The following is a 17,793-nucleotide window of genomic DNA, read 5'->3' on the forward strand; positions in this document are numbered from 1 at the left end:
AATTTTAGACAATATATTGTATTTTAGTTGAGTGATTACTGAATAAAAAGTTATATAAAATGGTATTGTATTTTTTATTCACATTGTTTTATTCAAATTGTGGCTAGTATGTCAAAACAAACATTAAGCAAGTTTGCATCAAGTTTGAAAAAACAAACTTCATGCAACAAAACAAAACCAAATCTTCAGCAAGTTTATTATATCAAGTTTGAAAAAACAAACTTCATGCAAGTTTGTCACACTGTAACTAGCAAGTTTGATTTAAACTTGCTGCAAGTTTGCATAGTTGCCATGGCAAACCTGCAGCAAGCTTTCATGTTTGATATATCAAACTTGTTGCAAGTTTGAAACAAGTTTATATTGCTATCTGGGAAGGAAGATGTAAGTTTAATTAAAGTTATGTGTTATAGCTTACAATCCCATGTAAACGATAAGTATATCAATAAAACCATTGTTTTTTGCTATCACATTGTTGTTTTCAATTCTCGATTGAATTTGAGTGTAAAAATTATAGCAACATAAAGTACATTACCGCCCGAATTATCTCGAGTGTGCACAATTTGGTCATTTTAGTGCGCTCGAGTTAACTTGAGCGTGCAAGTTAAGGGGTTCAGGGTTAAATAAGTAAGTAATTAACGATTTTTATACTTACGTCCCTCCTCCTCCATTAACACAGTGAGCTGCAGTAAGAACGTAATTTTTGCTAATAATGAAACCACTACAAAGATACTCAGTTGTATTTCTTTTGCTATAAGCGAGTTGTACCTAAAATGTATAAATAAGGATTAGATTCAGATACAGTAGACTCCCTCTACCGCGTTATAAGCGAAACCTCGTAATATCCGAGTTCCTTATAGAGAGAGTCCACTGTATAAATAAAATAAAAAATAAAAAAGTAGGTGTACATTTTTTTCTGAGGTTTTGATATATCGCACCTCTATTCAAACAGTGTCATAAGTCAAAAAAGCCAAATTAGACGAAGCAACGAAGCATTAAACCTAGGAATGTTGTGCAGTAAGATGAATCATGCAACTTTTTGCATTCGATTAGAGAGAGTGTCAGGCAACTTTGTGAACTAAATTCATCTAGGGCAAAAATTTTTGTGCATAAGAAAATGCATTTTAAAAGTGCATCTCGAAGAGGTGAAAATGAAAAATAAAAATTTAGAACTTGGGCAATATTGATGGAAATGAGTTGAATTTTTATAATTGGAGGTTTTGGGGATCGCTGAGCACGAATTTCATATCGGCGATGGTCTCCAAGGTACCTGGTGCTCACGGTGGAACTCGTCGCCTAGAGTTTTACGTTATAGTCATTAAAAATCAGGCAATATTCATTACTCGGGGGGTTTTTGGGGTCGCCGGCCACGAATTTAGTGTTGGCGGTAGTCTCCAAGATACCTGGTGCCCAGGGTGGAGCTAGTCGTCTGGAGTATTATGTTATAATTATTCCAAATCATTTAAAATCATTACGTGGGGGGTTTTGGGGGTCGCTGAGCACGAATTTCATGACGGCGATGGTCTCCTGTATACCTGGTGCCCAGGGTGGAACTCGTCGCCTGGAATTTTATGTTATAATCATTCAAAATCAGTCAATAACCATTAATCTGCGGATTTTGGGGTCGCTGAACAATAATTTCATGTGTTCGATGGTCTCCAAGGTATCTGGTGCCCAAAGTGGAATTCGTCGTCTGGAGTTTTATGTTATAATTAAATTATTACAAATCATTTAAAATTATTACTCGGGGAGTTTTGGGGGTAGCTGAACATGAATTTCATAACGGTGATGGTCTCCAAGGTACCTGGTGTCCAGGGTGGAACTCGTCGCCTGGAGTTTTATGGTATAATCATACAAAATCAGTCAATAACCATTACTATGAAGGTTTTAGGGGTCGCTGGGCACCAATTTCATGTTGGCGATGGTCTTCAAGGTAGGTATACAATAATCTAAAAAATACGTGTTAAATTAAATGTTAGTGCACGTATTCATAATCAATTTATTTGTATAATATAATGAAAAAGTTAATAAAAAAGTGAAATAAAATAAAAAAAATATATTTACTTGAAGCTACACAAATTTCTTTCGCAATTTCGAAAACCAAAATTATAAAACAGCGCAGCTATAGACTGTAGATGTAGATAATGAAAATTCCTTTAATACCAATCTTAAACGGCTTGATATTATAATATTATTATTTATTCGAGGGGTGGCCAAGCTCCTTGATATCCAGAGCCACTTTTCACAAGTTAAAATTTTTCGCGAGCCGCAATTAAAAACGTATTCAAAAAGTATGTAAAGAAGGTATGTACAATGTTTTATAAGAGAACTTTTATTTATTGAAAACAGAAATAAAATGACGAAATATTAAAACTTAATTACATTTGTTTTCCTTATTCTTCTTCTCGTTGCCCTTATTTCCAATAAGAGAATCGAACTTTGCTATCACCTATCCATCTTTTACCCATTTCTTCCACGCCTAACGGTCTTCTTCCCATTTCCTTCATCTGTTGCACTGTTTTCCGTCTCTTGGTTCCGATTTCCTGGATTTGTTCCATCCACCCCTTTCTTTCTAGGTCTGCTCCTTCTTCTTTTCCCCTGTCTCTTGGCATCTGTCACCTGCTTTACTAGTCTGTTCTCGTTCATTCTAGTTATATGTAGGTATGTTCAAACCAATTCAGGTTTCTTTTTTCAATTTTTTTCTGTATTGGTCCCTGTCTTAGCATGTTTCTAATGTTTTCGTTCCTTTCCCTGTCCAACATTTGTTTTCCTTCTTTTGGTAATTTTTTAAAATTTGGTGAATAATTTGTGGTAGCACTTCTCAGTAATTCTTTCAGATGCTGCGCTGGTTAGTTAATACTGATAGGTATGTGTTAGGATTTCACGAATTTTAAAATGGAATGAATTGGTCCATACAAGTACGTTGTTTCTAATAAGGAAATAATTCGACAAGCATCCTTTTTTAATTTAGAGCATGTACTTCGATTTTGGTCCAAATTTACAAAATTCGGTAATCGGCGTCGACTTATAGTTTTATTTTCGAGCTTGATCTTCTTGCGTCTCTATTAATTTTAATTCTCCAGATGTTGTTTGGGTCATATTATGATAATAAAAAATTCACCTTATGAACCATGTTTATTTCAAATTAATTCAGAAAAAAAAATGAAGAGACGATTTAAAATATTTTTTCTACAACCGTGTTAAAAATGCAATTTTTAGCATTCCATACGTGCGTTAAAAACGCTACTTTAAGGCACTAGTGCTTTAAAATTTTTATGGCACTGCAATTTGTATTGACCGTATAGGCAATTTTGATGTAATGTCAAAAAATATAAAAATGGAATGTCAGTCAAGTTCAAGTAAAAGTTTTTGTAGATATTGTCGTAAATTTACGTTTGTAGAAAAAATATTGTATGATATGCGTGTTAAAAAGTATATTTTTAAGGCACTCATGTGAATTGCAGAATTCGCTTCGCTCATTCTGCAAACTTTCACATGCGTGTCTTAAACGTGTACTTTTAACACTTATATCATAAATAACTATTAAGTCTTAAAATAAATTTTGGATTTCGGTCAATATTCCTTCTGGCTTTTTTTATTTACTTGTTAAGTTTTTTTAGTTTAATATTGTAACAATTTTTTTTAAGTCGATTAAAATGACTAAATATACAAATCGGTCTGGAGTGGGTTGATTACTGAGTTTTTTGTCGCGCCACTCTTAATATTCTTATCACTATAGTCATATCATTCTTAGCTTGGATGGAAAGGGAATCTGTTATAAAGTTGCATTTGGTCTTTCATAATTTGTTGTCAGTAATTTAAAAAACATTCTGAAACACACATGGAACGATAATAATTTTTTAAATAATAACACAAAATTGAAAGGATCTCGGGTACATTTATCGAGAGCCACAAGTAATTCTTCAAAGAGCCGCATGTGGCTCGCGAGCCACAGTTTTGCCACCCCTGATTTATTCTGTAATTAACGAAACTAATAAGTATAAAATATATGACTTTTTCAAAACACCAACATTAAAAACTTACTTTGCTTTAAATACGGTATCACTTTTTAGATGTTTTTTTATAATTAATTAAAAATTTTTAAAAGAACAGAACTACATATTAGTGTAGCTTGGAGGTATTCACATACATACTATGCTTGGTTTTTAAACCAGGAGCAGTAAAATAAAAAGACAGATTCACACCCAAGAAAGTCAATAGAAAAATCACCGTATACATCTTCTTTTTTGGTTGATCATATCGGCCTTCGACGGTAATCTATCAACATTATATTATACTAATACGTCGCTAAAGCGTTCTAAAAATCACTGTTTTTTTTTATATAAAAGCAGACTAGAAATCTAAAAATTAAAATAATACTGCAGAAAACACAAAAAATCGCTGATATAACTTAATTACCCTTGAAATGCCAATTATGTCAAAATTTCATAAATGTCATTAGTGTCAAAATTTAACGACAACTGCTTTAAAAGCGACAAAATTTTAAAATAATTTTTAAATAGGTAATTTTTTAGGATATAATATAAAAGTGTTTTAAGAAAAATTATTAATGAAAAATATATTTAGTGACCCTCAAAACACCGAAGTAATGGATATTGACTGATTTTGAATGAATATAACATAAAACTGCAGGCGAAGAGTTACACCCTAGGCACCAGGTACTTTGGAGACCATCGCCGACATGAAATTCGTACGCAGAGACCCCAAAACCGCCCCGAATAATGGTTATTGACTGGTTTTGAATGGTTACAACATAAAACTCCATGCGACGAGTTTCACCCTGGGCACCAGTTAACTTAGAGACTATCGCCGACAAGAAATTCGTACTAAGCGACCCCCAAAACCCCCAGATTAATGGTTTTTCACTGACTCCAAAAACCCCCCGAATAATGGTTATTGACTGATTTTGAATGGTTATAACATAAAACGCTAGGCAACGAGTTCCAACCCTTGGCACCAGGTACCTTGGGCACCATCGCCGACATGAAATTCGTACTCAGGGACCGTCAAGACCACCAGAGTAATAGTTTTTGACTTATTTTAACTATAAACTCCTTCCGACGAGTTCCACTTTAGGCACCAGGTATCTCGACCATCGCCGACATTAAATTCGTGGTCAGCGACCCCAAAAACCGCCGTGTATTGGATATTGACTGATTTTTAATTATTATAACATAAAGCCGACATGAAATTCGTACTCAGAGACCCTAAAAAACCCCCGAATAATGGTTATTGACTGGTTTTGAATGGTTACAACATAAAACTCCAGGCGACCAGTTTCACCCTGGGCACCAGTTAACTTAGAGACCATCGCCGACATGAAATTCGTACTAAGCGACCCCCAAAACCCCCAGATTAATGGTTTTTCACTGATTCCAAAAACCCCCCGAATAATGGTTATTGACTGATTTTGAATGGTTATAACATAAAACGCTAGGCAACGAGTTCCAACCCTTGGCACCAGGTACCTTGGGCACCATCGCCGACATGAAATTCGTACTCAGGGACCCTCAAAACCACCAGGGTAATAGTTTTTGACTAATTTTGACTATAAACTTCTGCCGACGAGTTCCACTTTAGGCACCAGGTATCTCGACTCGACCATCGCCGACATTAAATTCGTGGTCAGCGACCCCAAAAACCGCCGTGTATTGGATATTGACTGATTTTTAATTATTATAACATAAAACTCCAGTCGACGAGTTCCACATTGGGCACCAGGTACCTTGGAGACCATCGCCGACATGAAATTCGTACTCAGCGAGCCCCAAAACCCCCAGGGTAATAGTTTTTGGCTGATTTTGGATAATTATAACTAAAAACTCTAGACGACGAGTTCCTCCCTGGGCACCAGGTATATTGGATGCCAACGCCAACATTAAATTCGTGGCCGGCGACCCCAAAACCCCCCGACTAATGGACATTGACTGATTTTTAATGATTATAACATGAAACATGAAATTCGTGCTCAGCGATCCCCAAAACCCCCGAGTATAAAAATTGAACTCATTTCCGTCAATATTTCCCAAGTTCTAAATTTTTCATTTTCACCTCTTCGAGATGCACTTTTAAAATGCATTTTCTTATGCACAAAAATTTTTGCCCTAGATGAATTTAGTTCACAAAGTTGCCTGACACTCTCTCTAATCAAATGCAAAAAGTTTCACGATTCATCTTACTGCACAAAATTCCTAGGTTTTGGGCTTTTTAGTGCTTCGTTGATTCGTCTAAATAATAATATCGAGAAAACGACGTTTAAAATTTGTGATAGAACTTTTCCGGGTTTAGTTCAAAAACTATTAAAATTAGTATAGGGAATAACTACTATCTTAGTCAGTTACAAAGGTTTTTGAAGCTCCACAGGATAGTGTACTAATTCTGCTAAAAATATTTTAAATTTTTTTTTTTGAGTTGTGAGACTATACAGATATAGACCAGGTCGCATCTGTAAAAATATTAGTACATTTGGACGTTGAGAGGGGACTCAAATTTCTTTGCAGAAATTGCTTGAAAATAAATCAAATAATAATATTTGAGTTATCCTCCCTCTCAAAAAGGTCCGGAACATTGTTTAAATAATCAAAATGTCACAAAATGAAGGAAAAATTCGATTTTTTTCTTGGTTTTTTGATTATAACTTTAAAAGTATTAATTTTCGAGAAAAGTTGTACAAACATAAAAGTTGCATAATTAAATTTCCTGTAATATAGAATTGGTTAAAAATTTAAAAAATAGTCACCCTTGTTGCAAAATAGCAATAATTGCGAAAAAACCATACAAAAACAAGTATTCGCATTTTACGTTTTTGAAACATTTATCTTACACTTAGGACCTTCATATTTCACCCAGAAAAACATTGTGATAAAGTAAAACAATACTGTAAATTTCATTAAGATCGGTTCAATAGATTTTGCAAAATAAATTTTGCAATCCAGGTTTCGCAAAAAAAATTCATTTTTTCAAAATGTTACAAGACTGAAAATAAAGCAGATAACAAGTTGAACTAAAATCAATTAACTACCACGGCGTCAGGAATTTTTTTAAATAAACATTAATTATTGGCGCTACGCGCAGGACAGCGGATAGTTTGCTCTGATTGGGCATTCCAATGACCTTTGATAATGATTGATACATTTTAATTTTTATTACATTTCGATATAAATAAATAAATTTGTTTATTGCAAAATAAAAACACATACTCTATCCTTTGAAATAACACTTTTTTAGCAAAAACTTTCTTTGTTCATATATTTTAACTTAGAGAATAAAAGTTTATTATTTTTACACACGTGCAATTGTTTAAACAATATTTCACAAACAATAATAAAATTAGTTTGATTTTTGTGGAATTAAAATATTAAAATACAACAAAATATAGAGTAAGAAAAGAATATATTAGATAAAGATTGGAAGACATTTTGGTGGAAATCAACTTGTGTGATTCGAACACCGCTGTCCTGCGCGTAGCACCAAAAATTCATGTTTATTTAAAAAATTTCCCGACGCCGTGGTGACTAATCGATTTTAATTTTGCAAGTTGCAAATGAAAGGTACAGTACACTTCTATAAGAAAAAAAAATTCAACTTGCTATCTGTTTTATTTTCAGTCCTGCAACATTTAAAAAAAAATTTTTTTTGCGAAAGCTGGATTGCAAAATTTATTTTGCAAAATCTATTAAACCGATCTTAATGAAATTTACAGTGTTGTTTTACTATATCATAAAGTTTTTCTGGGTAAAATATGAAGGTCAACCATAAATGGTTGAAAAATGTAAAATGCGAATACTTGGTTTTGTATGCTTTTTCTTGCAAATATTGCTATTTGGCAACAAGGGTGACTATTTTTAAAATTTTTAACCAATTCTATATTATAGTAAATTTAATTACGCATCTTTTATGTCAGTACAACATTTCTCGGAAATGAACACTTTTAAAGTTATAATCAAAAAAACGAAGAAAAAAATCGAATTTTTCCTTATTTTTTTGACATTTTGGTTATTTAAACAATGTGCCGGACCTTTTTGAGAGGGAGGATAACTCAAATATTACTATTTGAGTTATTTTCAAGCAATTTCTGCAAAAACATTTGAGTCACCTCTCAACGTCCATCTCAAAACAGATGGGCCCTGGACTAATAAAATAACGAAAAATTTATGAAATATTATTCATCAAAAGTGGATCTTGCAGTGCAAAATATAATATACTTATTACATATTATCTACTTAACAGACTTATACTTTTCAATTTTCAATGAAGTAACTTTAAATACAAGTAACAACATTAAACACAAAATACTGCAAAAAGTAAGCTAAATAACTGATGAATGTGTCACTTTTCTTGGGCACATACGCAGATTGTTTGAAATAAAGTAATCACATAAACTGTCCTAACTCGACAAACGAAGCTTTTAGGCCAGGGTAAGACAAAAATATACCCTGTTCGTGACACTTGAGCAGCCAGGGTACTGAAGCGTTTTGTCGACAAGTAATACCTATAGGTGCCTATAGTAGTCCATTCTTTCACGGTTTTTGCTCTAAATTTTAAAGAACCGCTTGGATTGACATGAAATTTGGCATACGCATAGCTTACATGTCAAAGAAAAAAAGTGATATTGTGCCGACGTGTGCTTTTGCCCTGGGGGTGAAAAATATATGTCCAAAACAACTCCGGAAATGGGTAAACTGACTAATTTTAAGTAACTATTGTTCTATAGAGCTTTTTCGCCAAGTCAACACTTTTCGAGTTATTTGCGACTGAATATGTTCATTTTTCAACAAAATAACCACATTTTTAGACGTTTTTTCGCAAATAACTTAAAAAGTAAGTATTTTGTCGAAAAAACCGTTCTTAGCAAAAACATAGCCTATAAAAAAGTAAAAAAAAAACGGTGTACGCGTTAGGTCTCTGGATCTCGTAGAACCAGAGTTATAGCCAATGAAATATAGATTCATATTCACCAAATTTCAAATAGAATATTTCGACGTGAAATATCCAAAAAATTAAGCACTTTTTGGGGAAAACCCATTTTAACTTTTTTAAAGTGTTTAAAAAAAGCTTTATTTTTGTTTTTACGAAAAGTTTCTAGCATTAAATTTAAGCAAGTTACGCTCAAAATAAAGTTGGTCCCTTTTGTTTTTGCAAAAAAAAATCGGGAAGACCACCCCCTAATTAGCAACTTAAATGAAATTAATCGTTGCCGCTCCATAAATTATTTTACTTATGTTGTGTTTATATGATCTGTAAGTTTCATCGATTCAAAGTGTTTATTTTTGAAAAAATTTGGTTTCAAAGTAAAATTTTTAAAAATTTAAATTTTGAAAAATATGCTTTTTTTTCAAAATAACTTAAAAATTGTTAGAGATACCAAAAGTCTCGAAATACAAAAAAAAAGTCAGATTTGCTTTTCTGAATATCATGTATTTTTTTGTTTTTCTGTTAGACAAAAATTGATCAAGATTTGGTGTTTCTAAATTTGCATACATTCGTGATCAGTGACTCGTTCAACCCCTTTTAACTACAGCCGTTTCAATAATAAGGACTGTGAACCGATGAAACTTACAGATCATATAAACAATATATACACGAGTCAAGAAACTTGTGAAGTCGTTACGATTAAGTTCATTTAAGATACTAATTAGGGGGTGATTTTTTTACCAAAACCAAAAGGGACTAACTTTATTTTGAGCGTAACTTGTTTAATTTTGATGCTAGAAATTTTTTTTATAAAACAAAAATGAAGCTTTTTTCAAACACTTTAAATAAGTTTAAATGAGTTTTCCCCGAAATGTGCTTCTTTTTTGGTTATTTCACGTTAAAGTATTCCACTTGGAATTTGACGAATATGAACCTATATTTCATTAGCTATAACTCTGCTTCTACTAAATAAAAAAGCGTGATATATTCACTATTTTTTAAAATTTTTTATAGGCTATATTTTTGCTAAGAATGCTTTTTCGACAAAATACTTACAATTTGAGTTATTTGCGAAAAACCGTCTAAAAGCGTGGTTATTTTGTTGAAAAAATGAACATATTCACTGCCAAATAACTCGAAAAGTATTGACTTAGTGAAAAAACTCTATAGAACAAAAGGTACTTTAAATTAGCCAGTTTACCCATTTCCTGACTTTGTTTGGACGAATATTTTTTAACCCCCAAGAGGGGGTGAAAACCACCCCCAGGGCAAAAACACATATCGGCACAATATCACTTTTTTTCTTTGACTTGTTAGCTGTGTGTATGCCAAATTTCATGTCAATCCAAGCGGTTCTTTAAAATTTAAAGGTTTTGCAATATTTTACCGTTAATGAATGGACTATAGGAACAAATTGTAATTATTTCCTGCGTAGGATCTGGCGGCCATTTTTATTTATAAACAATTAACTGACAAAAAATCGCATTTTTCCCTTTTTTTTCAAATCAATGGAAAACAGTGAAACTTATGATTATAATCTTTGAGATTATGGAAAAAGCTTTAACCTTTAACTACCCGCGCATCAATTTATAACATCAGTACACGCGTGGCGTACTTAATACACCACAAGTGAATACACTTAAAAACAAAGGTTTTGTTTATTTTTCTTTTGAAAAAATACATTTAGTTGTTTGTTATAAACCTTAATCTGCATCAGCGAATGCTTGGAATTTCTTCTCAGTAAGTAAATTTGGATTTTAAACTGGAATCTGATCCCTTGAAAAATAAAATTACTAATAAAAAATTTTTGAAATGTGATTTTTTATATGAGAAAAAGTATTGTTTATAAAGAAAAACATATTTTGTGCCATAATAACTAAAACACACTTAACAGATGTACAGGGTGTCCCAAATTGGTATGTTTTGCAGTGTATACCGAAAACTAGAGGAGATAGAAAAAAAGTAATTAGGATGTCATGACTTCTTTTTTCGTTAAAGTAACAATGTCCCAATCAAATCATCAATAGCTCCTCACATTATCGAGATACTGGGCGATTATTGAAAAATGTCGAAAACGACAGGGTTACAGATCTTCTTTATTAAGAAAAATTTTAAAAAACTTTATATGAACTTTTGATAGATATATTATGGACGGATTCAGTGGCGTACAAAAAACTTTTTTAGGGGGTCTCGTTAAGGAAATATAAACCATACTTGTTTTTTTCGTTCACCGATTATGAAATTTTTCATTTAAATAATTTCCAATGAATTCTGCATTATGGGCAGGTGCTCCATCTTGTCGGAACCAAAATGTATTCCGATCAGCCAAATATTACTCATCAGAAATGTTATTTAAATTAGTTTCTAAGATGTTAGTTTATCGTCAAATACGTGATAAACTAATTTATTATGCTTGACAAAACAACTAACGTTAAAACCGAATCTGCCTTGCTTCCTGATCCCTTGAACTAAGTGGGAATTTGAGTCATTCCAATATAGTTCATTGTGTCGGTTAAATATTCCTGCACTAGATATGCGAGCTTCATCGCTAAATATTACCTTTGAATAAAAATTTGGATTTTCATTACATTTTTCTATATACCATTCTGCAAATTGTATCCTTCTCAAATAATTATCGTTAGGATATCAGTAACGTGTCAATTATTATTACAAAAAACGGTCAGTTTTTTGAACATTTATTGTAATTTTCATATTTTTGTAAAATTAGTTATAGTTGTTACGTTGTTTATTATTGTTGTTTGTTGGTTTATGTTAATTATTATTATTTTTGTAAAATTAATTCTTGTAGTTAGGTAGATTTTTGTTGTTGGTAAATTCGTTATTCCTATTTTTTAAGTTGATTGATTTTATTTTTGCTAAATAAAAATGTCAAGGATTGTTACCCTAATATTAAAATGTTAAAATACGTTACCGAGTGTTTTATTTTTAAGTGCCTTTAACCTGACGTCAACTATAAAAAATTTATTTGCACGGTAGCTCCAACAACTGAAAATAGATATATGATATGTCATATCAGATGAAAGAGAATTAAAAAGGTAAACGAAAAATGTCAAAATATACAGGGTGTCCCATTTAAAAAAAAACATAAGTATGGTTTATATTTCCTTAACGAGACCCCCTAAAAAAGTTTTTTGTACGCCACTGAATCCGTCCATAATATATCTATCAAAAGTTCCTATAAAGTTTTTTAAAATTTTTCTTAATAAAGAAGATCTGTAACCCTGTCGTTTTCGACATTTTTCAATAATCGCCCAGTATCTCGATAATGTGAGGAGCTATTGATGATTTGATTGGGCAATTGTTACTTTAACGAAAAAAGAAGTCATGACATCTTAACTACTTTTTTTCTATCTCCTCTAGTTTTCGGTATACACTGCAAAACATACCAATTTGGGACACCCTGTACTTCCATTACCACAATCGTGGCATATGTGTTTTGTACATCACCGGAAACAACAAATAATAAACTGGTAATTACGTTTTTATCAGAAGGCTGATTATAACGAAACTATGTAAAACCAATTGTAAAGCACATTCCAGTGATAGGTTAGATAGATAAACAAGGTCAAAAATTAATTTATCTAATTAATCAAAATACGCCAGAGCGTGTAGTTTAAGGGTTAAAATGAAATATTACAAAGTTTGATATACTCATTTATTGTTAATATAATTGCGAAAAAAGGTCGGAATTGCAAAAAAGAAATATTTTCGCAATAACTGTTGTAAGAATTAGTGTACATGTTTAAACTTTTGTCAAATGAGGGTTCTTTGGTGCTTAATATGTGATAAAAAATTTCAAACCGATTCAATCAATTATTTATCCCAGAGAGCATTTTTTGCAATAACATAAGTCAGAAAAAATGACGTTAGTACCATTCCACAGTGTCAAATGGAAGAGCATGAGCAATATTTTCAACTTGGTTTAAAGAAAGCGAATAAAAAAATGCTTTTATTAGTAATAAATAATTATGCAAAAGTATCGTAAATCTTTCCTTATAAACTTTTTGAATAACTTTTTCCAAAAAAAAAATAACTTTTTTACCCTGTTTTAAGTGCACAACTACACCAAGTAATGTTATTTATATCATAATTGATAAAAAATTGTAATAAATATATATAATTTCTTATATAACAAAATAAAAAGTTTATAAGGAAGGATTTACGATACTTTTGCATAATTATTTATTACTAATAAATGCATTTTTTATTCGCTTTTTTAAACCAAGTCGAAAATATAGCTCATGCTCTTTCATTTGAAACCTGTGGAATGGTTCTATCGTCATTTTTTTCTGACTTATGTTTCTGCAAAACAAAAAAAAAATGCTCTCTAGGATAAACAATGTGAATAAAATTTAAACAATTGAATGAATCGCTTTGAAATTTTTATCACATATTAAGCACCAAAGAACCCTTATATGACAAAAATTTCAAAGCGGTACACTGATTTTTACAATAGATATTGCGAAATTCATTTTTTTGCAATTCCGACATTTTTTTCGCAATTATATTAACAATAAATGAGTATATCAAACTTTGTAATACGTCATTTTAAAGCTTTTTCCATATTCTCAAAGATATTTGTACTAAAAAAACCATAAGTTTCACTGTTTTCCATTGATTTGAAAAAAGGGGAAAATGCCATTTTTTGACACTTAATTGTTTATAAATAAAAATGGCCGCTAGATCCTACGCAGGAAATAGTTACAATTTGCTCTTATAGGTATTACCTGTCGAAAAAACGCTTCAGTACCCTGGCTGCTGGAGTGTCATGGAAAATAACTTATTACCCTGGACTATTTATACACATCTTAGATGGACAAATGCTTTGCTCAATTCGATATGGGACACTGTTTATGTTCGGTGAACCGTTGATTTCGGTTAATCATATAATGGTACTAGTGTCATCTAACGACAAATAATTATTGAACTATGTATAAACGTAACATTTTTTGAGATAATAGTTTGTAGTTTTTATTTTTTTTTTTTAGTTGTGACACTATTTGAGCGAAGAGGTGCGAGATCTGGTCGCAATTTTGTGGTATTTTAGCACTTCCACTTTTTTATCTCCCTCGACAACACAACTTCGGATTAAAATCTAATACGTTTTCCCTTGTATAATAAAATAAGTATTACCATATGAGGAAATTCTCCTTTTTCTGCTAAAATTCCTCCAATTAGGCGGGTCTCTTGAGGGACAGGACAAATATGATTCTTTTTGGCATCTTCGGTGTAGCTCTTACATACTGAAGCATAAAAAATGTATTATTATCAATAAAATTATTTTAAATTCTGAAAACTTACTTTCATTGGCGACAGCAGCTGAACTTGAGTCTAAAATTAAGAAGGATTGTTGTTTAGTATAGGTCATAGGTACTTCAAAGATTACTGCATACAGTCCGTACAATATAGATGCCATTGCACGTCATCTGCGTCATAGCACGTGACGCCACATGATACTAACACGAAATATTTAAGTGGTAGGTATGTTCCTTTTTACAATCGTTTAGCCGAGTACACTGGAATTACAGCCACTAGAGATAGTTTATTATATACGCGTAGAAATAATATTGGAAGATTTCGATTAATGTAGGTAAATTTAAAGAAACATCCTAATTTGTTTCATTTAATTTGTATAAGTGGAATATAAATCGTTTCTATAAAGCACACTTGTTCGGATTACACTTGTTTGGAGTACCCTAACTGCGATTGAACAAAGGTAACATTTTGGCATAAATAGGGAACTTGCACATTTTTTTTTATTACATAATAATGTTCAGTTTTGTATAAAAATAAGATTTCCAAAATTTCACGCTTCAAAAACTCATATTAACTTGAAGTACAAATGTAAAGTCTTCTGTATTTTAAAATAGTTCAAGCGACCCGTGACGTCACATAGTTTAACTATATGGTTCCGCTTATGGTTATATTTAGGTATATTCTTCTTCTTCGTCTTTAGTTTATTGGCCTCAATCTACTTGGGTATTTGGCCAGCTCGTCTTCGCGGAATAAAGGAAAAATATTTATATTCTAATGACATTTATCGTATGTCATTGTAATAATATATACCAGTTTGTTGAGATTGGAGTTTGATACAGTTTTTGAAGGAAAGGAAAGAAGCTTTACTATGGAAAATAAAACCATTTTGTAAAAGTACAAGTTTTCTATGAATAGTTCAAACGATCAAAAGCACTTGTAACGTCACATAACTGTATTTTCTACTGACGTTTATAATGTCTAATTTAAAATTATACAGTTTTGTTTGATTTATAACATTTTTTTCGAATTTAAAATTTGATGCAAGTTTTTTTTTCTCTCTGATTCTGGCCTTGGTTTAGAACTATAACCTTTAGCCACGTAATTGTATACTTATCACTAACTCAGGTGTAATGTGTAGTGTGTGTGTTGAGTAAGTGTCTTGTTACTTTGCAAAGTCGACGTCATTGTCTTTGCAAAGAGACGCTAATTGTATCCGAACGTCTGCTGTCCCTCCGGTGAGTTTTATGCAAGTTCCCTATTAATAATATTTATTTGACAGTTGCGGTATTGACAGTTCAGATTTGTTTTTACTCTTTAGTATAAGTACCTAGTTGTTTTATTATAATTATTGTTTTTATTATTTACCTACTTTCACATAAGATTATAACTTAATTCTTGTTTTCTATTTCTAATGTTTTTATTTATCTACATTGAATATTAATTTATTTTGTTGTATTCCACTTCGCAATAATAGGGCTTTTCATTCACGGTCATTTGTTTCGAGCTTCTGTCATGTGTCACATAATATTAATATATCTACGTCATACGTTATTGGTACATAGCAATGATACCAACCAAAGACGTATGGCGTAGATATATTAATATTATGTGACAAATGACAGAAGCTCGAAACAAATGACAATCGATGAAAAGATGTGACATATTTGATTTAACATGCATTCAAGAATTTTTTGTAATTGGGCAACAATGTCAACTTAGATCTCTGACGTAGGTAATTGTATATTGTACGGACTGTAAATACAGTTGAGTCCCTGAATTTTTACTCGTGCGTCATAATTTAAAGCATACGAAATAAGTCGATGATAAGTCGGAAATTGAAATTTACTAAACGCAACAGCAAGAGGCAGTAAGTGATCAATAATACTACGTAATGGCTTGATATACAGTGATGAGCGCTAATAACCGACAAAATAGGGCAAAAGATGGAAAACGTGTTAAGTTGTAAGGTAAAAAGAAATGAAACTAGTCGAGCTGGGAAATTTAGCGATATTAACCCATAAATTTACATTATATTGATTGTTTCCCACATTTACACGTATCAGAGGAATATGTCAACTAAAACTGCCACTGTGACAGTGGTAGTTGCCAAACTCGTCCGATACGTCTAAAGGTGGGAAACAATCAATATCTATAATGTAAATGTATACGTTAATACCGCTAAATTTCCAAGCTCGACTAGTTTCATTTCTTTTTATCTCACAACTTAATACGTTGTCCATCTTTTGTGCTATATTGCGGAGAGCGGAGAAATATTGCAACTTTCTTAAATAATTCATATAATCAATTGAAATTGTCAAATTAACGTATATTTCATACCTACTGTTACTGAAGAAGAAAAGTTATATATTGCTCCACAATATTGATATGATATTATGTAATTATTATATAAAGGTAAAGTTAATTAATTGTATTTTGCTTGCAGTTCTGCATTTTAATAACTAATTTTATTTACTACATACAATTGTTTACGTTTTAATAACATAAACCTGAATCTTATTTTTTCTTCTTATTATTTTTTTTGGACTATGGCCTTAACAATTATCCAGTTACCAGGACTAATATAATTGGCCAATAAAATTAAAAGTCTGAATAATGTTGCTGAGCGTAGAAACCAGGTGTCGCTTTGCCGAACTTGCACGGTCCCAATAGTGATGAGAGCGCTAATAACCGACAAAATGTCGGTTACGCAAAAGATGGGAAACAATACATTGTGAAGTAAAAAGAGATGAAAGTAGTAGAGGTGTAAATTATCAATATAACTGTATAAATTAAGATTACATTGCATAATTTCCCACTTTTAGACGTATGAGAGGAGTACGACATCTGTCACTCTAACAGTAGAATTTTATAAAATACTCCTGTCAGATGCCTAAAGATGGGAAACTATGTAATGTAATGTTAATTGATACATTTATATCGATAATTTCAACTAGAAAAATAAAATAGACCTGTTTAGGAATTTATCTCCAAAATGACCTCTTCTGGAGAAAATGCATTTATTCCAACCTAAACATCCTCACTGTATAAGTACGAACTAAAATAGAGAAAATCGAATACGAACAAAACCTGACAGAACTTACTGAACAAATAGACAATGAGTCAAACCTTGAAACCCTAAATAAAAATTAATGAATTCTATAATATTAACAGCACAAGAATAGAAAATTAAAAAATTCAGCAAGAAAATACAAGATTTTATCAAAAATGGACAACAACTTGTACCGAAGACCGAACACAAAATAGAAATAACAGAAATCAGCAAAATAAATGAAAAAGTTGTTGATGATGATGATGTTGATGAAATAAAAATAAAAATTATGAGCTGAAAATTTGGATAAATACTTTATAAGTTTCAGAAGAAAACCATGAAAATGAAAATAACAGATATTCAGAACTTCTATAATTAAAAAATCGAATTTTTGAAGTTATACTTCTTTACCGGCGATAGAGGGTGATTTTTTTATATGTTAAAACCTATCAGCCCGGCGCATGCGCATTATAACTTTGTTCTGATTGGATGTTCAAATGACATGTCAAAAATTATCCGATATGGCAGCTGTGGTT

At 31.7% G+C, this 17,793-nt stretch overlaps 1 protein-coding gene across 4 annotated transcripts in view; it reads right to left on the minus strand.

The window, feature by feature from the left end:
• The window catches only part of LOC126880568 (clotting factor G beta subunit-like), a 57,168-nt gene that overhangs the window by 16,675 nt on the left and 22,700 nt on the right, over positions 1-17,793 (minus strand). For 2 of the 4 annotated variants that reach the window (XM_050644517.1, XM_050644520.1), the window contains exons 2-4: positions 14,254-14,283; positions 14,086-14,195; positions 653-765 (exon numbers count right to left, since the gene is read on the minus strand). In XM_050644517.1, coding sequence (XP_050500474.1) covers positions 653-765; positions 14,086-14,195; positions 14,254-14,283 — 253 coding nt within the window. The remainder of the gene's footprint in view (positions 1-652; positions 766-14,085; positions 14,196-14,253; positions 14,284-17,793) is intronic. The other 2 variants (XM_050644518.1, XM_050644519.1) reach the window with 2 other exon arrangements.

This window comes from Diabrotica virgifera, chromosome 2 (assembly GCF_917563875.1).
Source record: "Diabrotica virgifera virgifera chromosome 2, PGI_DIABVI_V3a".
In the NCBI taxonomy this organism is placed as follows: domain Eukaryota; kingdom Metazoa; phylum Arthropoda; class Insecta; order Coleoptera; family Chrysomelidae; genus Diabrotica; species Diabrotica virgifera.